The 23,254-nt window shown below is 46.5% G+C and overlaps 1 protein-coding gene across 2 annotated transcripts in view; it reads left to right on the forward strand.

The window, feature by feature from the left end:
• Positions 1 to 22,988, forward strand: part of LOC116229698 (gamma-aminobutyric acid receptor subunit beta-4) — a 65,544-nt gene extending 42,556 nt beyond the window's left edge. Inside the window, exons 4-9 of one of the 2 annotated variants that reach the window (XM_031594352.2) lie at positions 1,410 to 1,630; positions 12,820 to 12,902; positions 17,182 to 17,319; positions 18,876 to 19,028; positions 21,701 to 21,957; positions 22,496 to 22,988. In XM_031594352.2, coding sequence (XP_031450212.2) covers positions 1,410 to 1,630; positions 12,820 to 12,902; positions 17,182 to 17,319; positions 18,876 to 19,028; positions 21,701 to 21,957; positions 22,496 to 22,873 — 1,230 coding nt within the window. In that variant the 3' untranslated portion in view covers positions 22,874 to 22,988. The remainder of the gene's footprint in view (positions 1 to 1,409; positions 1,631 to 12,819; positions 12,903 to 17,181; positions 17,320 to 18,875; positions 19,029 to 21,700; positions 21,958 to 22,495) is intronic. The other variant, XM_090150219.1, reaches the window with a different exon arrangement.
• The last annotated feature ends 266 nt before the right edge of the window (positions 22,989 to 23,254 follow it).

A 23,254-nucleotide genomic window follows, 5' to 3' on the forward strand; every position in this document is an offset into this window, starting at 1 on the left:
ATGAGGGATGGATTGGGAAGCGAGAGTTAACAAGAGTTCAGTCCTTTAAAAATCATAGCAAAACAACTTCTTGGCCAGAAAACAGGAACTATTTTTTTATTATTATTTTATTTTTTTGTTGTTGTTCTTCTTCTTCTTTTCAATATAATGCAAAATATAATGCAAAATAACTTTTGTATCCAGACAACACTACATATTTGTTGCTCCGTGACCTTTAGGATGTGGGTCTAGATTTCTGAATCAGAGTTAGGCACTCAAACCCTAGCAAGCCTATACAGTGGGATTATTGGAGCTTGTTTTCAGAGGTGCTAACCAAACCTGGCTGTGAGTAAAGTAAATGGGAGAAGGTGGGCAGGCAGGATGCCTCTGCGCCCAGCCCAGATGTTAGTGCAGAAGCGAGGTCCTCACCAGCCCTCCTCTGCACAGCAGAAATGCCCCTCATGCAAACTTGCATTGTTCAGGGTGTTACTGTTGTGCTGTCAGTATCTGCATAGGAAGAAACATATCTCTGACCCCAACAGTTCATTTGCATGCATTTGCAGAATGCTTTTTGTTTAGGGACTTGTGAAAAGTTACTGGTTTCTGTAAGATTGTGCACGTGGTTTCCCCTGCCCACTTCCTAATCTACATCTTGTTAGCTGGTTACCCATAAAAATCTGGCTCCTGGCCTATTTAAGAGCTGTTGAGAGAATATTTTATCATTTTGTACAAGACCCCTTCCAGTACTACTCATTTATCTGGAAGGAAATAATTATTCTTCCTTCACAGTGCCGCAATACTGTGTATGTCTTGGTGAATAAGCTGATATGGGGCCTCTAGGCCTCTCTAGGATATACAGTTACTGTAGAGCATCTGAAGTCATTTCTGCAAGGCTGCAGCTATGGGCCACAAAACATCTCTCCCTTCCCTTTAGAGAAATCTTGACTTAGCTGCTGTTTTAAGCTTCAGCTTTGTACATTCGGAGTGGAAAGGAGCAGGAGGTACGTACGGCACTGCGGTGGCTGGGGATGTTAGGGCACTGCCCCTTACGCAGTCGATCATGCTCCACTGGTGACAGATTTCCTCCACATATGTCCCTCACCAAGAATCACGATGAGCTCCCAACTCTGCTCGTATAACAAGGCAGGCGCTAATAGCTTGTCATGGCTGGCCTGGGCTGACTTTGAATCCTTGGCCTGGAGGTAAGACTTTCCACGTGCCCTTGGGAGCCTCCTGAATTTCTGCTCAGACTAGAAGTGGCTTTTAGCAACTGCCTTGTTTCCATTTTCCCAGAAGAAAACACAGCCCTCCCCAGCTGGTGGTGGTTCAGAAAGAAGCATCTGGGTGCCAGCAAAGGTGAAGACCCACCAGGTGTCTCTGCAGTGGCAGCAGAAAAGTCTGAGTTATGCCCCTGCATGTTTCTCTCCTAGGACTACACCATCACCATGTACTTCCAGCAGAGCTGGCGGGACAAACGCCTGGCATATAACGACCTTCCTCTCAACCTGACCCTGGACAACCGGGTGGCCGACCAGCTGTGGCTGCCAGACACCTATTTCCTGAATGACAAGAAGTCCTTTCTGCATGGGGTGACGGTGAAGAATCGCATGATTCGGCTCCATCCTGATGGGACGGTCCTGTACGGCCTGAGGTAGGTGTGAGGGGATTCTTGTTGGTTATGTTCGTGAATGATTTCTCATCTAAATTTCCCTCATTTGAATGATATTCCCGTATTTTCTTAAGGTGCAGACAGGGACCCAAGCCATATTCAGGTGCTGCACAGGTTTAAGCATCTTTCTCCAGGCTGGAAATAGTTGTTACCTTCAGACTGCCAAAGATCCCTCTACTGCTATAGACAGGTGTTGGAGATGGGAAGAGTTGGTTCTGTGCTTTTCAGGTTACTGTCATACAGTACTTTCACTTCCATTTGAAACACTCGTTTTCAGTTGCTTATAATTTTCTGTAAATTTGGCTTAGAGACACAAGAATTCATTACACCAGTACCTAACTTCTGTAGCATTCGAATCCAATCATTTCAGTCATTTTCGACCATGAAATATAAGAAATGTTTTTGGACCATTTAAAAAAAAAAAAAAAAAACTCGCTTGTCTTTATCAGAGCAATTTTGATGGTTGTGCTTTGAAAGTTGATATTTAGTAGGGGAGTGGTCCTCAGCGAGGAAGCTTTTTGTGGTGTCTGGAACAGATTTGCGTTGGCAGTCCATAGAATTTGAAAGTACTCTGAGTGCAGTGAAGGTGGCAAAGGCTGGCTTGCTGTGTTACCTGGATTTGTGGAGATGCCAGGGCAGATAGGGGCTAAAAGAGAAGTCTGCAGCTGTAAGTAGAAGTGCAGTGCAGTTTTGGATGCTGTAGCTGAGAACTAGGCAATGATTTCCCCAACCCTGTGTTTGTCTGCTTTGAGCTGTTTGCCTATTTTTTTTTTTTTTTTGGTGGGTGTTTTTTTGTGTTGTGCGTTTTTTTTTTTTTGCAGTTTTTTTTTTTCCTTTATTCCCTTTTCGACTACCAAAATTCACAGCTGGCTTTTCGACCTGCCTCCACATTCACAAATGATTATGATAGCAGCTCTGGGCTTACGTCCCAGTGCAGCAGAGGGGGAGGAAAGACCTTTCTCTTTCAAAGAGGGTACACCCACCCTTCCCATTTACAGTATCAGCTCTTCTGCTGCCTTGTGCTTTGTGGCAAAATCTGACTTTTTATGATGATTTCCTCCTTTTCAAGTAGCAGGGCTGCTTCTGGGAGAGAGGGGCTGAGTGTGGGCACAGCAAAACAGGGTGTGGGCATTGTTCTGCTAGGGACAATGGGGTGACTGTACCCAGTGCTTCCCTATTGCAGAGGTATGGGAAGCCAAAAGAGAAGCAGTGGCTGCTGGTGGTAAGGAGCAGGCTGGAGTAGGTAGGTCTTCTGATGTCTGCACTTAATTATCCTTGTGAATAGAGTATGCTTCTTGCTCTTCTGATACAGCAAAAGATGGAATAAGCTCAACTGTGAGCCTCCACCAATTCCACCTCTCCTTTCCCAGAAGCATCCATCTCTTGACCTTGTGCCAGTGATGTTGCTTGGCTGATACCGCTCTGAACTTTACTCACTCACCAAAAAGATTGTAACCTTCACCCAGCTGGCTAACCCAGATTTCTCCATTGCATTAAACAAAGTATGAAGTCTGGGCTGGGCAAGAAGATGCTTTGATTCAGGGTACGTAGGAGCAGAAATCCTGTCCTGTTGTGAAGGAGGGGGCACAAAGTGCTGTGAAGCTGGAGCTGCTGAGCCAGCCCACCTGAATGCAGAACTGCCTCCCCCAAGCTGGTAGGAGACCTTAGCATGCACCTGCACAGCAAAAGAAGCAGAGATGCTGGTATCTAGTATATTTTTATCAGCTGCCATTTAATCAGCTCCAAGAGCGAACAGTGTGAACCCTGCTGCACAGGTGAAGAGCAGTGGAAGCCCATGGAGGATTTCCAGGGCAAGGATGCTGCATGAGCAGCTCCAGCACTGTTCCTGCCCCTGTCCTCCTGCAGGGCCCTGCAGCATGGGCAGGGGAGCTCGGCTCCCTCCCAGCGCCTGCGTAAATGGGTGAGCTGAGGAAACTGCATCCAAGCTAAAAGAAAGAAAATGACAGCTGTTTGCCCCTGTTATTTCCAGGGCCATAGTAAGAGCTGCCTGTGTTGTTTTAACTTTTGGCTGGTTTTCCTGGAAGCTGCTCGCTTGCCCCTGGAGAAAACTGCAACTGCAAAAATGAAGCAGCAAGCACTTGCAACTGCTGTTCCTGGGCTGTGCCTCTGGCCAGGGTGGCTGGCTTTTAATGCCTTGAAAGCACTGGGGTACAGGGGGACAAGCCAGGTGCCCTGAATGCCTGATTTCAAAATTTATTCATAGTGGTACAGACAACGTTTCCTTTAGGGCTTACAGTCTGGACTGACTCCTGCACCTGTGGTTTTGCTGACCACAGAAGCGTTAAGTGCAGTTTTGCAGGTGCAAAGAATTGTGAACGTATTCAAAAATACACAGCCACGTGCACAGCAGGTGTAAGCAGGTAAGAAAACAAGCTGAACATTCACCTGTGCTCCCTTTATCTTTGTACGCGTGCACCTACACTTGCTCTGCAAACAGAAAGGGAAATGTAGGTCCTTCCTGTAGGGTGAAGCCCATCTCGTCTTGTCTTGCATTTTTGGAAGGATTTTAAAATGGATTTGCCCTGGTAGAAGAAAGCTGAAGAAGGCAATTTCTGTTGGTTCTTCTTTTTTAACCTTTGTTGGCCCATTTGTTTGTTTCTGCCCAAGCAAGATAGCACAGCTCTGCTCCTTCTCCTTCTACCTTCTCACCAGCCACTTCCCCCTCCTTTGAGCTGATCCTGTAGCAAAGTGACTCAATCGTGCTATTTGTGGCACAACAGTCATTTTTCTTTCCAGCAGTCTCTGATGTCAGAGAGTGGGGAGGATGACACCCTGGCAGCCCCGGCTCCAGCGAGCATTCAGGCAGGATCAGGCTCAAACCCCAGAGCAGACCACAAGGTCCAAGTTAGCTCACGTGGAAGTCAATGGGTATTTTGTTTCTGACCTCAGTGAGGACAAGATCAAGCCTCAGATAACTCGTTTCCATGAGTAAATGAAGCCCTTTATTCCACTGCTCTGTTTCATTGTGGAAGCTGTGTGTCAGAAAAGCATATGCTTGTTTTTGATAGAATTAGCGAATTAGTGGATGAAGGGAGAGCGGCAGATGTAATACAGCTACATCTTAGGAAAGCACTCGATACAAAAGCTTACTCCAAAATTAATTCACACTGGGCTAGGATTAAAAGCTGGTTGCCAGGTCTCTGACAAAAGGAATGCATAAACAGCCACGGGCTGTGCTGGGAGGCGATACGGGGCTGCCACGGGTATTTCCCAGCTCCATTCCCCCAAGCTATCAGGTGGCCCAGATCCTGGGGTCTGGAACCCAGATCCAACCCAAGGGATGCTTCTAGTGACTGAGGTCTGCAGTGGGAGGGTGCAAAGCCAGCAGGGTTTTAGGAAGCATGAAGCTGTAGGATTGTGCCTGGGCTCCTCTGGCCTCTCCGTATCTTGCAGGGTTACAAATGTCCATGAAGCACAGGCGGTCACCTGGGGCACGCAGCAGGAAAGTGCTAAAAAAACATGTTAGGTCTGCAGTACGAAGCAAGGCTTAAGGGAACTGCCCGCCAAGACAAAGCAGTTTGTTGGTGTCACGGAGAGAGGTGAATAAAATAGTGAGGAGGAGCTGGATAGAACTGGCTGGATTTAATGCATTTTTCCTCCTAATGGCTTGTTGTTAGAAATTGCACTGGCTTCATCCAATTTTAAACAAACAAACAAATAAACAAACAAACAAAAAAATTAGGGAGAATTTTTTCATTTAAGAAGTGTTTCGGAGCATGTTGATGTTTCACTCCTGATGTTATGCAGACAATTTTTCACTCGTGTCAATACTCCCCTCGCTATTTCAAGCTGCTGGTACTGCCACTGCTGGCGTGTGAAGGGACGACCAACAAACCATTTCTCTGGACCTCTGGAGACTGTCTGTTCAGCCTCTGCTGCAGTATTCAATAAGCTTTACATCATCACACATAGAAGCGACATGTAACAGTGTGAGATTTCCATCTCCAGCCCATGCAGCTTCCATTTGGTAGTGAATCGGTAGTTGACACTCACCAAATGCTGATGTCATCAGTATTTTCCTATCTGTTTTCAGAGGGCTAAAAATAGAAATGAATGTAACGACGCTGAAATTCTTGCAGGGCAATGCGAAATCGTATTTGAAACCAGCTTAAAAACATCTTTCGGGGAAATCTTGAAGCTCTCGGATTGCATTCCAATTAAGGGAAAAACAGAATTCCAGCAAAACAGGCACTTTGGGGGGCTGGGGCTGCAGGTCTGTTCTTGCTGGGACAGTGGGCAGCAGTGCGGAGCGGACAGCGTGCAGGACACAGCACCGGGCTGGCGAGGAGCCTGGGAGATGTGAACTGAGCAACTGAGAGCTGCAGAGGAATTTGATGACACAGACTAAATCCTGTGCTGGGAGAATGAGGGATCTCCTCTTGCGAAGGTGGTAGTGGTGGGGTGTGCATGTGTTTGGTTTTGCTTTGCTTTGCTTTTTTTTTTTTTTTATATAGCTGCCCATGAGAGTCACTGCAGTGAGGAATGCTGGAGATGAGGCAGTTTGGATACAGGGGGGGGCAGACCTCCACTGTCCCCATCGGTGTAAATGCCTATTCAGGGCTTGAAGCTAAGAGAAGAGAATAATTATACCTCAAACAGCTCCACATTTGCAGTTTACACCTGAGTGAATTCAGGTGTACCTATTTTGGCAGCACATCCTTTACGCTTCTGCAGGACTGCATTCCCACCACTCCCAGGGAAGGGCAGCCTTTGTGCCACAGTGAGCTGACCCACTCCTGGCACTGTGCTTACTGCTGGGCCAGGCAGCTCTTACACACCTCTTCCAGCTCATCTTGTGCAGGGGAGCAGCACAGGTTGGCCCAGCATCCCCATCTCCTGCACAGCCACCACCAGGCACGCTGCTGCATGGTGCTGCTGAGGCTGCTCTCTCTGCTGCCCATGGTTTGGGTTCCACTGCAGCTCTTTCTGGGGTCTTCTTCAGAGCTCCCATCACCAGCCCAGCTTTTGACCAGGGCCCAGCCCTGTCTGTGTTGCATTCTCCATATTCCAGCCTGGGCTTTTTGGTTCTTCAATTGGCAGAAAGGGTCCTTCTGCTCACATCACACTTGAAGATTGCTGTTTGCAGCCATGGCCTTGCTCTCTCCATAGGTGTTATCTGGTTTCCTATGAAGCAGAGGCCTGGCAGGTTATAATCAAGGAGCTCTTTTGCTGCACTGAGACTACTGAGAAATTTTCTCCCAGACCATGTCCTGGTTTCTGCTGGGACAGAGTTGGTTTTAGAGCCAGGAGTTGGAGTTGATGATCCCTGTGGGTCCCTTGCAACTCAGGGTATTCTGTGATTCTGTGATTCTATAGTGTCTGGTATGGTGCTATGTTTTGGGAGTGGGTGAAGGGCTCATTCTGTGGGTGAAATACTAGTTTAGAAGAGCTTTTTTTTCTCTCTATCTAATTGGAACACAGTGCATAGTGTTATTTATCAAAGGAAGCCTATGCAAGCACAGATGCTTTTGGAAACAGAGTGACCTTAGCAGGATTGTGCCAAGGCTTATGGAGTTGGTTTTAGGCACACAGACACAAGAGGAAAATATTCCATATCCTTGCCTCGCTCTTGGTTCTAACATGACCTCCGGGAGTCTGCAAAGATCAGACCGTGTTAAAAGAATGGCAAAATTCACCACGGGTTTATAAATCCCTCCAGGCCCTTCGAAGTTTGTGCTTACTGCCAGGCAGAAGGTGACATTTGCCAGCATGATTTTATGACTGACTTTGAGAACGTGCAGAGTGAAAATTTGATTTCAATTTTTCTCCCTCAGCAAAACAGCAATTTTGCCTTTCTCTCCTCTTAGTCACTGAAATTCCTGTACAAGTCTAACGTGCCCCTTGGGGGCTCTGCACATGTCCTGCAAAACTTGAGTGGCTTCCACACCTTCTCATTGCCAATTCAGCTTTGGGGGTCTGTATTGCTGGGAGACAGAAATATCTTCAACTTCTCTGGTAATCTGAAATCCAGAAAGTTGCAATCAGCAACTTAAAAACTGGACAGGAGTGCCAGACAGGGGTAGTCCACTTTGTCAGATTGTTTCCTGGGTTTGGTCTGTGTCCACAAGAAGTCTCTTGGACTTTTTCCCAGCTAGAGCCCAGTAGAGGCTGGTACCTGCTCTCTTCTGCGTGCACCCAGACCATTTCTCTGGAGGGCAAGAGTGAAGTGTAGGCACAGGCTGTTCTATACTGCTTGACACTAGCCCTAGAAACCAGTCCCAGGCACGTTTAGTTTCATGGTGTACACATAGATATGATGCATAGAGTTTATTTTGTAAGGATGAGCTTGAGGGAACAGTACCCTACTTGCTTCAGGAACACTTCAAAGCTGAGAGTCTTCCCCTTTCTCCCTCCCAGTCTTCCTTCCAGAGCTTGGACCTGCTCATTTTGAAACCAGGTGGTATTTTGGGGAAGTCATTTTTTGCCCTTTACATTTGTAGCTGATGAATTTGGTCTTCTCACACCCTGGAGGTGACCTGGAAGATGGGCTGGTGGCCTTTAGAGTTTGGTATGGGGAAATGAGGCTCGGGCAGGAGCTGGAGGGGCAGATAATCTGGGGGCAAGCAGTGGGATAAGAAGGAGATGGAGGAGAGACTGTTAACCTTGATAGGTTTAAGTAGCAGGTCAGAGATCTATGCTGTCTGTGAACTTATATAATCATTCTAAATAAGACAGAAGAAGCCATTAATAAGTAAACAGCGATGAGGAGGATCAGAGAGGGAATGAAATGTCTGATGGTGTTCAAGTTGGAGAACTTGTGGAGGACGGATGATAAGCAGAAGACTGAGCGCTCCCTTTGAGCTGCAGCAGTGGTGGGACACCCCTGTGCTCATGTCACAGGGCAGTGGTGGAGGGACAGCACAGTGAGGCTGCACTGCCCTTTCTGTGCCAGAATCTGCTTTGTCAGTACAAACTCCAGGTGGGCATCGCTTCCTCATCATAACAAATGGAGACCTAGCACTTGCCTGGTGTGACTTTGAGCTTTTGGCTGCTCTTCTTGAAATGATCCATTCCTCCCCTGGGGCAGAAGGATGCTCTCCAGAGTGAGGTATCTGTGCTACCTCAGCTTCTGCTTGGATCTGCTGGTGCTTGCAGAGAAGGGGGATGTCCGTCAGCCCACAGCCTGCCAGGGCTGCTCGACATCTCATGAATGCATGTCCCTTTTCTTCTTTTTCCTTTTCCTTTTCTGTGGTGTACAGTAGTTTCTCTGTCACAGCTCTGTCTCCCCCCCACATGAACTGTGTCTGCCCGCCAGCTGTGCAGCGCAGTAACAGGGCAGCAAGGACTTAGCTGCTAGATAGCACAGCTGCCCACAGACCTGAGGAGCAGTGACTAGAGCAAGGACACGGACACGTCTTCTTTGTGAGGAGGGAGGTGAGAAGGTGGTGGTGTGAGAGAGCTAACTTGAAGGCAGGCAGAGGAGGGCAGAGATGGGAGGAGGAGGTGGGTGGTGCTGGCCAGGCTCGGCCGCTTCGTTGAGCGCATCATGTGAAGAGCAGGCGAGCTGCTCCCCTCCGATGGGCAGTGTCGCTGTGAATCGCCATCAAAGCAGATGAGATTTCACACCACACAAATTTCTGAATTTAAAAGGGGAGGGAGGGTAGAGAAGCAAGAGAGGAGGAACGGGAGGGAGGGAGGGAGAAGACGCAGCCTGGCTGGGTGCCAGTGCCTTGTGCCAGTGCCATAGGGAAGGTGGCATCGTTCCCCAGCGTCCCCTGCAGTCCCCGCGCTCAATGCTCCCTTCCTATTTGGTCGTGTGCAGAGCAATGGCTTGGTCTCTGTCTTCTCATCTCCACTCTTCTGCTTTCTCTTTTAACCTCTCATTCTTCTCCAGCTCCCTATCCCCAGGCTCCTTTGCCCCTTGTTTCCTCTGAGCCCCTTCCGCTGCTCCCTTACCCTAGCAGCCTTCTGTCCTGCACTATTTGCTCTTCCATCTCTCGTCTCCACTCGTGTCTCCTTCATCACCACTCCTGCCATCATCACTCTTTTGTCCTCTCCTCACTTTCCCACCTCTTAATCTCTCCTCTCCCTTATTGCCCACTGACTCTGTGGAGACACCCAGAACAGGGATCACCCCCTAGCTGCCTTTGGCCAGTTCTCTCCATGCTATCTCCTGTGGCACATCTCTTTTCAGAGCAGCCCAGAGTGTATCAAAGTAATATGTTTAAAATCATGAAAGCATGAGGCAGAGACTGATACTGTGGCCTTCAAGAACAGACAGGAGATGCACAGTGACCCCACAACGTCACTGGGATGCCTGAGTTTTACTCCTGTCCCCTTTTGGCTATGAGGGGTGCCACATTGACCCTTTTCTTGAGCACCTACCTCCAGGGATGGTGATTCTACCATTTCCCTTGGTAGCGTGTTCCAATACTTTACCAACACCTTAATGTTGTCACTTTCTATATCCTGAAAAGGTTATCTAGTTATAGGAAGCACCAGGCTAGGACCCGATGCCCAACACCAGCTGCCCCCCAAATCTACTCATGCTGCAGGAGCCCACATCCAGGAGTCCCTGTGACGTTGGTGCTTGCTGGGAGCAGCATGGGTGCAATACTGCCCTGCAAATGCTCCAGACAAGCAGGTGGTTACAGCCAGTGTCACTGCTACACCTGCTCTGAAAGAAAAAAAAATAAGATCTGCACGCTGCCTAGTCCCTGTTCTCGCCTGTCCCAGCAGTGCCACTGGGCAGGTCACTGGGAGTTTGGGACCTCGAGCCCACTGGTTTATCTCTGGAAGATGCTGAGCTGCAGAGGTTGCCCAGCCTTTAATTCAATAAAAGAAAAATTGTTATCTCATTTTTGTGGACTAATGTCCTCTTTTTCTCATTTTTCTCCTTTTTGTCCTGTCTGTCCTGAAGTTCTCTTCTTTCAAATCTGCAGGGCTAAATTCTGCCCTGATGTAAATCTCTGCTGATGTAAATTGGTGTGATCTTGCAAAAATCATTGGAGTGGCTCTGGATTTATGCTGGCTGTTAGTGCTAGCAGGGTTTGGCGCATGGCGTGCAGTGGCCATAGCTCACTGTGTCGTGCTCTGCATTTCCAACCAGCACTGCAGGTGACAAGCAAATCCTGCTGAGAGGCGAGCGGGTCCCTCTCCAAGCAGAAGAGGCTTCCCTTGGATGTCCTTTGTGTGGCCAAGTGAGCCAGCTGGGCCGCAATTTGGGGATGGACACTGTGGAAAGGTTTTAGCCTCCAGGGTCGCACAAATGGGGTGGAAAATTTTCATTTAATACGTGGTTTGTTTTGTTTTTTTTTTTTGCTGGTTTTTTTTTTTTTTTTTTTTTTTTTTTTGCATCTCACACGTTAGGGAAAATTGGAAAGCGCATTTGTAGCTGCTATTTCCCACGGGTGCAGTATAATATATACAGTATATGCCGTGTGCAGCATAGGGGGATGAGTCATACCCGTTCGTGACTCTTTGGTCTCAGTGCCCGGCCAGCATGGACTCTCCAGGGAGCACTCCTGACAAGGTGCACTCCCCAGGTATGCTCTGGGTCTACTCCCACACCACAATCCCCTGTGTCCCCCACCCCGCTTTGGGGTCAGGGTGGGACAGGCACTGCGTTCCCAATCATCCGCCCAGAGGGGCCAAACGCAGTGGCTGCAAAAGCCATAGACACGGACCCAAAGCCACGGTGATCATCTGTAAGTGACTCCTGTCCTGTCATCCTTCCTCCCCTCTGTGCTTTCTCCTCCACCTCAACTGCATTATGGATAAAAGGGTTAAGAGCTCACTTGGGCCCCCTGCTCCGAGAGAGGGCAGTTGCAGTGTTGTATCTAGACCCAGCGAGGATATATATAAATTCCCTTCGTCTCTTCGGATCTATTTATAGCACGGCAGGCAGTGGCAAAGGCTCTCCTCAAGGCTTCATCTCCTACAAACAGTCTTCACAGACAGCAGAGAGATAAATTTAGCACACGAGATTTCTTAAAGAGCCAGCAGCTCTGCGGGGCCACGCGCCCGCCTTGCTCAGCCCCCACCCTTGTGCCCCCAGGACCGCGCTGTCCCACGGGTGCCTGCACCCACCTTCCCCCCTCTGCCCCCTCTGATTTTCTGTCCAGTTTCATCCACACCCCCCCACCCCACCCCTTCTGCTCTCTTTTTTTCTTTCATTGATGCATTTTCCTTTTTGCTTTTTTTTTTTTTTTTTTTTTTTTTTGCTGGTTCGCCATCTCATCCTATCTGCTTTCTTGTCTTTTTTTTTTTTTTTTCTTTTTTCTTTTTTTACCCCTCTTTTCTCTCTCTCCCCATCCACAGGGCTCAGAAGATAAAGCTTTCTCGTTAACAGTTCACTGGTTATGCCTACATAGTAAAAAATGTGTAGCTTGATTAATGCCTTCCAGATGGTTAATTGAAAAAAGAAGGCTGGGGGGGGAGGAATGCACCAATCTCTCCCCCCTTTTCAGTACTCTGCACACATACACTGCACAGGAAGACAACTGCATTAACGGGTGAGGGGAGCAATAAATTTGAGAAATGGGGGCAGGCTGCTAAATTCAGGGCTGGCAGTTAGCAGCTGAATTGCTCTCTCCCTGCTTTGTGCCTGCACCCCACCTGCCCCACTGCAAAATGCCCCAACCCAGAAAGCAATGCTCCTTTGTGTGCACCGTGTAACACAGATGCAGCCACATGCATGTAAACCTTCCACAGGTACTGCGTGGCACTGACACCCCTAAAAGAACCCCAGCCCTTTTTCTCTCCCTATATTTATTTTCCTATGGGATGCACACATGCACACACGTGTCAAGTGAATCTTGACCATGGAATCACTTGCACAGGAGTCCTCAGCCTCTCTTTCACAATCTGACATCTCTCTCATCTCCCCGCTCTGCTCATAGCTCTGCCTACTCCCAGTTTCTTTGTCTTTCTCCTGGAGAGACAGGGGAGGGACACCAATCCCTCCCCACCCTGCTAATAGAGATACTGCTTGCTGACGTGAGTCACGGAGGGTGTAAGCCATGCAGTTGAGGGTGAGCTGCATTCAGCCCCCCGCACACCTCCCTCTGCCCTCCCACCGTGGCTCTCTCTGGTTTCCAGGGAAACAGCGGCCCCAAATGCTGCCTGACTTTCACATCTGCCTTTCATTTCTCCTTTTTAAAAAATAATCATTATTGTTTTTTTTTTTTTTTTCTCCTGTCTTCTTTCAGGATCACCACCACGGCTGCCTGCATGATGGACCTGCGGAGGTACCCACTGGACCAGCAGAACTGCACACTGGAGATTGAGAGCTGTGCGTATGCCATGCAATGCTGACCCAAACAAGCCACCCCTCCCACCCCTGGGCTGCCTCCCAGGGCTTTTAAGGCCACCCCTTCCCAAAGATGCCCCTTGGTGCAGGACTGGGCTCCCTCATCCAAACTCCATCCCCAGGGTGAAATGCTCAGGAAAATGAAGCCTTGGCAGCAGGCTAAGCACCTAAAATCACTCTCACTTTTGGGAGGGTGGAGAAGGCTATCTCGGCCCTAAGATAGCCCTGGGAAGGTGTCCTCAGTGGTGGCTGAGCTTGCTTTTTGCAGGAGGAGGGAGCAGAGCCCACAGCTCCTCTCCACCTGGATTTTCCTTGGACTCCCATGAAAAGCCTCCCTGATCATTCTGGCCAAGGGAGGTCCGGCACTCCCTCATAAAAATGCACTGCAGTATCCCCACAGGAGCGGTCCAGAGCAGCAGATCTCACAGTAATGATGATGCAGCTTCAGTGGTGATTATCAGAGAATTGCTTTTTTCATAAAAGAGGTCCCATGGCATCAGCAGTCGGCAGGCACGGCGCTGCCTCCCCAGCTTCTCCTCTGCCAGGCAGCCCTGGTCCCGCTCGGGATGTGCAGCGATAGCAGCTCTTGGCGTGGCCAGTAATGGGATGTAAATGAGGTCCTCCTGGAGGCACTAATGGCATGTCATTTTTGGCACTCCTTCGTATTTTGAGAATAGTTTACAGTACAACCAAGAAAACAGAAGGCAGAGAATTACCCACAGTTCCCCATGTTGCGATTTTGTTCTTAATGGGACATGTCAAGCCAATTTGTTAGTTGAAGTTACGTTTCCTTACAGTATTTCTAAGACACAGGCTGAGATGAAGAGACTCGTGGTTTCCTTGCTAAGTGCCTTTGTCTCTCACACTGATGCACACTGGAAATCCACAGGGCTCCATTTTGTTTGTTTCCACATCCACACAACTTTGAAACAACGCTCCACTCATGCCCGGTTTTAAAAAAAACCCAGAATGAACAAACAGAAAACCCCACCAAAATAACCCTTTTGTGGTGCAGGAGTGTTTGGTTTGTAGAATCATGGAATCATAAAGGTTGGAAAAGATCTCTAAGATCTCTATTCTAATCATCCATCTTCCACCAATATCGCCCACTAACTGCAACCCTCAGTGCCACATCTCCACAGTTCTTGAGCTCCTCCAGAGATGGTGACTCCACCACCTCCCTGGCAGCCTGTGCCATGCCTCACCATTCTGAGAAGAAAGCAGCAGTGTGAAGCTGGGGTCTCCTTCCCATAGCAGTGTCTTGAACTTACCAGCAGGGGATAAGCCCATGCTAACACTGCCTGTTGATCCAGGCCCCCAAACCAGCCCTCATTCCATGACCCCAATCCTGATTGTGTGCCAAGACTCAATAAAAAAGTGATGAAGCTGGCAACAACCAGGCCATTCATCTGGCATCTTAAGATGCTGTATCAATACTTCATGATATTTCAGGTTGAAATGACTTTCTGAAAGTTGTTTTACTTTTTTAAATTAAAATGGAAACTTGGTTTTCTTTTCTAAAGCTGCAAATCAAAGTGGGACATTTATTTTTAGACTGAGCAACCTTTCCCTTTAGAACCGCTTTAAAAAAAAATGCATTCTTGAAAAACATGTTTGATTTCATATTGAATAGTAACATTAGAAAAAAAGATCAGTCCCCAGTATCAGCAGGTCATAGGATGAATGGGATGGAGCTAGTTAACTGCGAGAGCTCCTAAACTTAGTTACTGTAACTTGACATTTTCATTGCTGATCAGGAAGTAAATTTGAAGTCACTGCTGTTAAATTTGTGGATGATGAAGATAGCAGTCTGCGTGGCCTGCTTGCTGCACATTTGAATACATCCCAATTTGAATACATCCATCCTGAGTACATCTGAATACAGCTAAATGTGGAGGTCTGTGGCTGGGTGCATTAGCCAGGATGCCAGACTGAGGGATGAGACCTGCACAAGCCCAGACCAGGGGAAACAATGGAGGGATCACAGCCCTGAGATCGCTGCTGGAGGCTCTGTAGCAAGGCTCTGGCACAGAGGGCTGGAGCAAGCCTTGGTTATATAAACCAGGAGAGCAGTGACTCAGAGCAGGGAATCGATTGGCCTCTGCATGTGTCGCTGGTGAGACTGGGAAAGGGGCTCTTTCTAATTTTGGTTTCCATAATTTAGAAAGGAAGTTGAGAAATCAGAAGAGGTTGAGAAAAAGATGCTAAAAAGCATTCAAGGGCTGGAGCAGATGTTTTGCAGTTAGGAACTGAAATAGCTCAGCCTGCTTTGTTTGCTGCAAGGCAGGCGGAGAGGTGAGTTGTTTACAGGCTGGGCTCACCTCTGCATAGGGTGGGAAGGGCTCCGTAACCTCACTGAAAAACACCGGTGGCCACCAGTGTCTGGAGGTCTGAGCCCAATGGATTCAAATATAAGCTCACACACACTGTTAGCTGTGTGGCTCTGAGCCACAGGAACCAGTGCTTGGTGTCAGTGCCTTGCTCTGGGACGGCTGCACAAAGCTGGGACAATGAGGCACCACAGCAACCTGTGCCACCATGGTGACTGCAGTGTGTGAGGTGACATCAGTGTCCTTCTGATTCCCAGAGCTCACGGGTCTGGGTGCTTTACCACAGTCATCCATGGAGCAGACTGGCTGCTTCCAGGGAGGAGGTAGAGGCCTGACTTGGTTGATTTATAGCAAAGCAGATCTGGTATAGCACTTGATAACAGTTTTCCACTTCTTTAGCATCGGTGAATAAGAACAGTAATGACCGAAAGCACAGGACGTGGGCTTGGAGGCTACAGAGTCATCAAATAATGCAGTTTGCAAGGGACCTCAAGGTGTCATAGTCCAGCCCCCAGCTCAAAGTAGGCTTGGCCGTGAGATCGGAACAGGTTGCACAGGACTTTGGCCACCCAGGAGCTGCAGCATCACACTGTCAAAAGCTCAGCTGTGAGCAGAGGGAATCCTTGGCCCCTGAGGCCAATTTGAATAATTCCTTCTTCTCTATGGTGCATCCAACAGCTCTTCATTTTCATCTTGTCACTAATAAACTGGTGCTGGCCTCAGTGGCAGCTCTTTGTAGCAGATGTTGATCTTGCTGGGTGTTGCTAGCCAACCACCTCTGCTGCTAGGGCTTATGGCTGAGGCTGACTGTTGTGATGCAGTGCAGGCTGTAAATACAGGCTTTCTGGGGGCATAGGTGAAGATCATGCTCTGAACAAAGCTTTGCGGTGCTGTACCAAAGCCTGTACATATCATAGTTCTTTTCTGAGCACAGAGGTGCTCCCATGCAGCTCCACACTTTTCTTAGAATAAGAAATGTCTGGAAACAGTTGTGCTGCAAAACCGACCTTGGCACAAGCAGCACTGAATTACAAGTGGAGATCAATCCTTGCACACAAGTGCAATGGGCAGGGTTGTGATCATCACACTGTTGTGAGAGGAGCTGCATTTCTCGTTGCCTAGGCCTTGTTCCAAATGAGGCTGAAGCACCTGGGATATGGCTGTGGGTTTCTCAGTACCCACAGCCTGTGCAGCCCTGCCTGCCTTGTACTGTTTGGGGTTAAAAAGCTTAATGCTGTGCCCTCAGCTGAGTTGACCTCTGAAAAAATCCATTACTGTGAAAAATAAGGAATGAGCATTTGTCACCAGCTGGATTTCGCCTACTTTCTTCTTCCCTTAGTGCTCTTTCCAGCCAGAGCTTGGCAAAAGCAGCCCCTGGTCTCAGAGGCTCTGTGTGCTTCCAAATTGTGACTGAGGGTATTTAAAAGAGAGAGATGTACTGATGCTCAGATTTCTTCTCAACATCGTTGTAAATCTTTTTCCCTCTGGGAATCTTTAATACTTGGAGCCTCTGTTTACCTGGTCTGCATCAGAATGTATTATGATCTCCCCCTTCTGGTAAAAGGAGGCAGCTTTTAAAAAGCAAAATGCAATGTTTTGTGCATTTGATAACAGCTTCCGATGCACAACTCCCTGTCATGTTAGCCATGGAGATTATGCAGCACAAGTCAAGACATGATGGACCATATCCCACCTTTTTTTCCTGAATCCTAGCCAGAAGGGGGAGTTCTGACCAATTTTTTCCTTTCCTGGGGATCATATTGCCCAGCTCAGCTGAAGAAAATGACGTCAGCAAGGAGGGGCTGTGCTTGCTGTCTGGTGGTGTGGGCTTTCCTTTGGATCCTCTTCCAAATCACCTTAGAGAAAATGGGGGAGTCATTTGCTGCAGCTTGTCAGCTTAGTTCTCTCTCTGTGCTTTTCCACCTCTGCAGATGGTTACACAGTTGATGACATTGTCTTCTTCTGGCAAGGAAATGATTCTGCTGTCACAGGGATGGAGGTGCTAGAACTGCCCCAGTTCACCATTATCGAGCAGAGACTGGTCAGCAGGGAAGTGGTCTTCACCACCGGTGAGTCTCTGCCCAAGAGATGTGATGGAATTCATAAACCTTCTGTTGATCCGGGTCAATGTGGTTGCTCATCTGATTTAGATTCTGAGGTATTAAATTAGGTTCTAGGCTTCAGGCCCTATTCATTTGAAAAAGAGCCGTCTTCTGTACCCACCAAATTTGACTTTTCATAGACTTGTGGAATCATTTTTATTATTATTACAGTTGTTTTCATTTCCTAGCTGAAACACCAGCTAAATCCAAAACAGAACCTCCTTAGAAGGTTCTCAGCCTTTATCTTGTGTTTATGTGGTTTGAAACTGGCTCTCAAAGTCAGTGTAGGTGCAACAGTAAGAAGCAGAATATTTCTCTTGAACAGCAAGTGGTCTATGGCCCATCTGCACACTGCAACAACAAGATCTGGAGAGAACACCTTGGACAATTCAGGGTTTTGATTTTGGTTGCTATCTTCATTTTGATCTGGTATGGAGTTCAATGCCTAAATGGAATGCCACATGTGTTAACTTGGATGATTTTTGAAATGCTGTGAAGTAACAGCCAAAGTCTGTCCATAGCAGTGGCAGATGGGGATGTTGCTATCATGGTACCTCAGTGGACATGCCAGGAGTAGGGTCCCATTGCATCAGTAATCTAGACATCTACAAAAAGCCATGCTCCTTCCAAAAGAACTTTGCAATCTGGATGGATATGACCTTAAAAAAAAAAAAAAAAAAAAGATTGGTGAACGAAAACATTCAAAATGCTTAAATGATACACAGTGATGAGAAAATATAACCTCCTTTTCCCAGTCTTCCTCCCTGATCATTACAGACCGTTGTTCTCTTGTTAGCTTAGCTGCCAACCCACAATTACACTCATATTTCAGCCTGTTGTGTTGCTTAGGGAAGAGGTGAAAAGGAGGAATGGCTTGGACTTTGTTTCACAGCAGTGAGAGGGTTGCTGCTTTGTCCTGTGAAAATACCATGCTCCAGTAGAAGAACTGTAAAAGTACTTCTTGTTGTCACTATCCTCATTAGATTTGCTAAAAGATTAGGAGGAACTTAAAAAAGAAAAAAGATCTACAGATTAACCAATGGTACTCTATTTGTGTATGAATTTGCCCAGTCTGACCATAATCCAGTGTTAGAATAGCATGGGAAAAATACTATTCATATCTTCATTGCTGTTTGGAGGAAAAACTAGCACATGAAATAATGGAAAATGATCTTACTGCATCCAGATATAGGATTGAAGTCTCCCGTGCAAGCCCACATCTTATTGGCACATACCATAAAGGCAGTTTCAACTGAGTACTGAATAGACGTTCTCCCATGATGTCTGATATAATACTGTAACTTGCGTAGAGCTTCCTTTCTTCCTAATATTTTTAGCCAACTGAGCAGACTCTGAAGAGACCCTCTTCTCTGATGAGTCTGTAAAATCTAAGGAAAAAAAAAGGAGGAGAGATTCCTCATTATCACTGCCTCTTGAGAACATTTTCCAAATAGAAGCTCCTACTATAAACACAACTTTGCCTTCCTCTCAGACAAGATCTCCCTTTAATATCTCACTGACAGGTTCATACCTGCGCTTATCTTTGAGTTTCCGAATTAAGAGGAACATTGGTTACTTCATCCTGCAGACTTACATGCCATCTATCCTCATCACCATTCTGTCCTGGGTGTCCTTCTGGATCAATTATGATGCTTCTGCTGCACGAGTGGCACTGGGTAGGTACCTTTTCATTATACACTGAAGAATACGATATCTGAGGGAAATCAAAATCAAACAGGACAGTTTTAAGAAAGAAAATATCTTTTTCTTGATGAGGTTGCATCTAAAGAAGACAGATAGTTCTGTCAGATTTGTCATCCCAGAAGAATGACATTTCCTTGGAGAACAAACCGCAGGTTTTCAGCCTGAAGTTACTTTTTTTGGAAATATCGATGTCTCCCAAGCTTGAGTCTGTATTATTTGAATCAGTAAAAGTTACATTATAGATTTCTGTGGGAAATTTGTTGTATACAAAGGTATAAATGGTCACAGCTTCTCAGAAGCATGAGACTATGACATGCTATGAGCCCACCAGCTCTCTCACTCCAGTTTGTACTTGTTTTCTTAAGTAGATAAGATCTCTTGATTAACAGGTGTGCTGAGAGCAGGTTAGTTGGATGATAAATGCTAAGAGTGGATGGCCAAAGAGCAGTAAGAATGGTGAGTGAATGGCTAAAAGTTTAAGGAGGTAAAGAAAATGGCATTACACAATTTCATGATATTTTAGGCCTAATACAGACAATTTTTTGTGACTGAAGACCTTCATAACCAAGTCAAATGTGGGACAGTAAAGTAAAAGATTTTCTTGAATATATGCCCCCCTAAGTAGGGATGTTTTCCTACAAGAGAAAAAAAAAAGAGATCTTTTAAGCAACAGAAGGGAAGTGGGGGTGGATTGCAGATGAGGATTTTGAAGAAGGAATAGGAGAAAAGTGGGGTGGCTGGCATATCAGAATGGAGCTATGCAATATGATAGGAAGTTCAAAGGAAACAGGAGAGACAAGGAGGGAAGATTTCAGCTGTGGTGGGGAAAAGGCTCTGATAAGGAATGGAGCACAGGTAAAGTTTGGGTCTTACAGAGAAGGCTGGGGGCTTAAATTAGCTTTAGGAGAAGGCAGAACAGTGGTGGTTTGTATGAAGACATATAAAAGAAATGATTTGTCTGTGCTTGTTTGGAGAGGCTGGAGCAAGGAAGGGAAAAGAGAAACATAGTAAATTGAAAAGGTAAGTTGCAATGACAAGAGTATCATTAGTGAGAGTAAAAAGAGACCACAGTAGACATTGCTAGACATAGTAGACATAGTAGACTCTCACAGGGAGAGTACAAGCAGAAGTGTGGACTTGAGATGCACAGCTGTTGATTTTCAGCTGAACTCTAGAGAAAACAGAAGAAAAAACATTGTAGATCAAAACTGGAACAGCTCTCAACAAGACATTCCTGACAGCTCTCTATCAAACTTGTTCCTAAGAACCTTCAAAGAAGGAGAATCTGCAGCCTCCTCTAACCACTATTCCTCTGGATTTGCCTGCTCGTACATTAAGAAATCTCTCCTTTTCCTCTGTTCTAAATCTCTGTTGCAATTTGTCTGTCTTTGGTGGACATGGAGAACATTTTATTCCCCCATAATTTCTACCAGACTTCTGGGTATTCAAAAATTATTGTTGTATCTTCACCCTGTCTACTCTTCTGTGAACTGAAGACTATTAGCTCTCTAAGTCTTTTGTTGGGAATGACACTAAAAACAATAAAGTTGATGGGGAAACAGGACAAGCACAACTCCGGGATGCGCACACAGATTTGAGAGCAATCACAATAGAGGTAAGGCTAAAAAATGAAGAGCAAATTAAAATCATGTAGAATAAGAGAGCTAGAGACAAAGAACTTGGTCTGGAATGCTGCCAACAGAGAAGAGGAGGAAGGACATTTGAGGAAAAGGAAATCCGCAAAGTAGTAACAAAAACATGGCAGCTGAGATTGAGAAGAGGGAAAAGAAGACTAGGTTGAAGCAACAGAGTTTCTGCTCCAAAAGAAGTATGAAGCCCAATTGCTACCTTCTGAAGCACTGTTGAAGAGACAAATCTGTGGCCATTCTGAGAGTTCACAGGCCAGAGGCTAAGAACAAACTGAAGGAAAGGAATGAAGCTGAGAGTACAATCATGATGCACCAAGTAGACCGAGTAGATGGTCAAATAAAGGTTTATTTAAGATGCAGGAAATATGAGTAGACATAAAAAGGAGAACATGAAAGCCATGAAAGGAGCTCAGATAATTGAAGTAGTGGGTGGTAAAGCTGCTGAGAGAAAGGTAGGAATTGATGGAGTCAAGGAAATAGATAGAAGCCTTGAGGCAGGTAAAAGAAGAGAGACTCATGAAGTGGGAGTCTCTTATCTCCTTCTCATATTTATGGCATTAGAAAGTCAGAGCATATTAGAAATTCATGTCAAGGATACTGAGGCATTCAATAATGCCCAGGGAATTGTGATGAGTTCATGAAGTAGGAAAGATGGAGGAGAAAATTTGAGAGACTGAAAGCAAAACTGTGTATTTCCTATCACAGTGAGTGAAAAAAGGATGATCAGGGAGGACTCAGAGAACTGAGGTCCAGAGAACATTGATCCACATTGTCCTGATGCTACTGAGCTTTTACATTTTCTCCCACTTTTGATAGCTTGTTTATTTTCTGCAATGGGCAGTTGATCTTAGAATAATGACAATTTTCTTCCCAGTTTTGCTGCTTCCAACCCTCCTGAAATTCAGCCCAGACGGGAGAAGGGATGGGAAATCTGAGATTGGCATTTCAGGAAACCACCCCACCTTGATAACAGAACACCTACCCTCTCCTTACAGGGGTCACCACGGTACTCACAATGACTACCATCAACACTCATCTGCGGGAAACTCTCCCTAAGATCCCTTACGTCAAGGCTATTGATGTTTACCTCATGGGCTGCTTTGTCTTTGTGTTCCTGGCACTCCTGGAATATGCTTTTGTCAACTACATATTCTTTGGACGAGGCCCCCGGCAGCAGAAGAAACAGAGTGAACGGATCAGCAAGGCCAACAATGAGCGCCACCGTTACGAAGAAAAGAGGGTGAGAGAGCAGGTTTGTTCCCTTCTTTCATTGTGGCAAGAGAATTGAAACTCTCCACTGTTCATTCAGTCCTGGATGAGCTGTGGAGCAGCTTATCTCTTCACCACAAGAAACTCCAGTTCCCTTGTCTGATAAACATAGATCTACTGAAATTTGCAGACAGATGCCAAGAAGGATCTCTTTCCAGTGCTTACTGGGAATTTTTCTCCTTGACCATTTGGTCATTATCCTCAAGCCAGTTTCATCAGCATCACCCTCTTGCAAGGGCAGGTGTACCCCAAAGTACCCTTGTGGCTTTTGGTCCTACTCTGTTGGCACAAACACATTACTTAATTCACAAGTTTGCTGCAAGCACAGGCTCCAGCCTGTGAGCAACCAACATCAATGGATGACCTTTGCAAATGCAGAAGTTCAGGTTCAGAGCCCACTTACAACCCAAAGACCTGTACCAATATACAGAAAGCAGTTCAAAATCATCCCTGGTGGCGTAGCTGTGCACACAGTGCACAAGGCATCCTTGCTAGCTTTCTCTCTGTCTCCCCTGTTCTAGGTTGACCCTTATGGTAACATCCTCCTCAGCACTCTGGATATGAACAACGAGTTGCTGGCCACGGACATGATGAGCAGCGTTGGCGACTCTCGAAACTCTGTCATGTCCTTTGAAGGCTCAGGAATTCAGTTCCGCAAGCAGCTGGCCTCCCGGGATGGATTTGGTCACCACCCAACCCTGGACCGCCACGTCCCGCTGACCCACCATGCCGCAGCCCGCAACCGTGCCAACTGCCGTCTCCGTCGGCGGTCATCTAAGCTGAAGCTCAAAATCCCAGACCTAACAGATGTCAGCACCATTGACAAGTGGTCAAGAATCATTTTTCCAATCACCTTTGGATTCTTCAACCTTGTTTACTGGTTGTACTATGTAAATTGATGCCTGCAGCCTCCAAGAGAGATAGGGACAGACACTCAGACAATGACAACACAGGAGTGTTGTGGTCTTTTGGGTTTGGGTTTTACTCTTTACTATCATTATCATTTATTCCTTTGATTCATTAGATTTATTCTAAGCTTACTCTTCTCTTTTCAGCACATATAGAACCACAGAGTGTTGGGGGGGGGGAAGGGAAAGAAAGGTATACGGGAGGGGATTTGATTTCAGGGAGGGATGTGTTTGTCTTAATTTTGGTTTCCTGCTGAAGGACTTAAACCATTGTGGAAAAAAAAAAAATCAAAAAAAAAAAAAAAAAAGTGTTAAAAGAAAAAAGAAAAAAGATAGGAAAAAAAAGAAAAATAACAAAAAAAAAAAAGAAAA

This window comes from Phasianus colchicus, chromosome 14 (genome assembly GCF_987193195.1).
Source record: "Phasianus colchicus chromosome 14, bPhaCol1.hap1.1, whole genome shotgun sequence".
NCBI lineage: Eukaryota > Metazoa > Chordata > Aves > Galliformes > Phasianidae > Phasianus > Phasianus colchicus.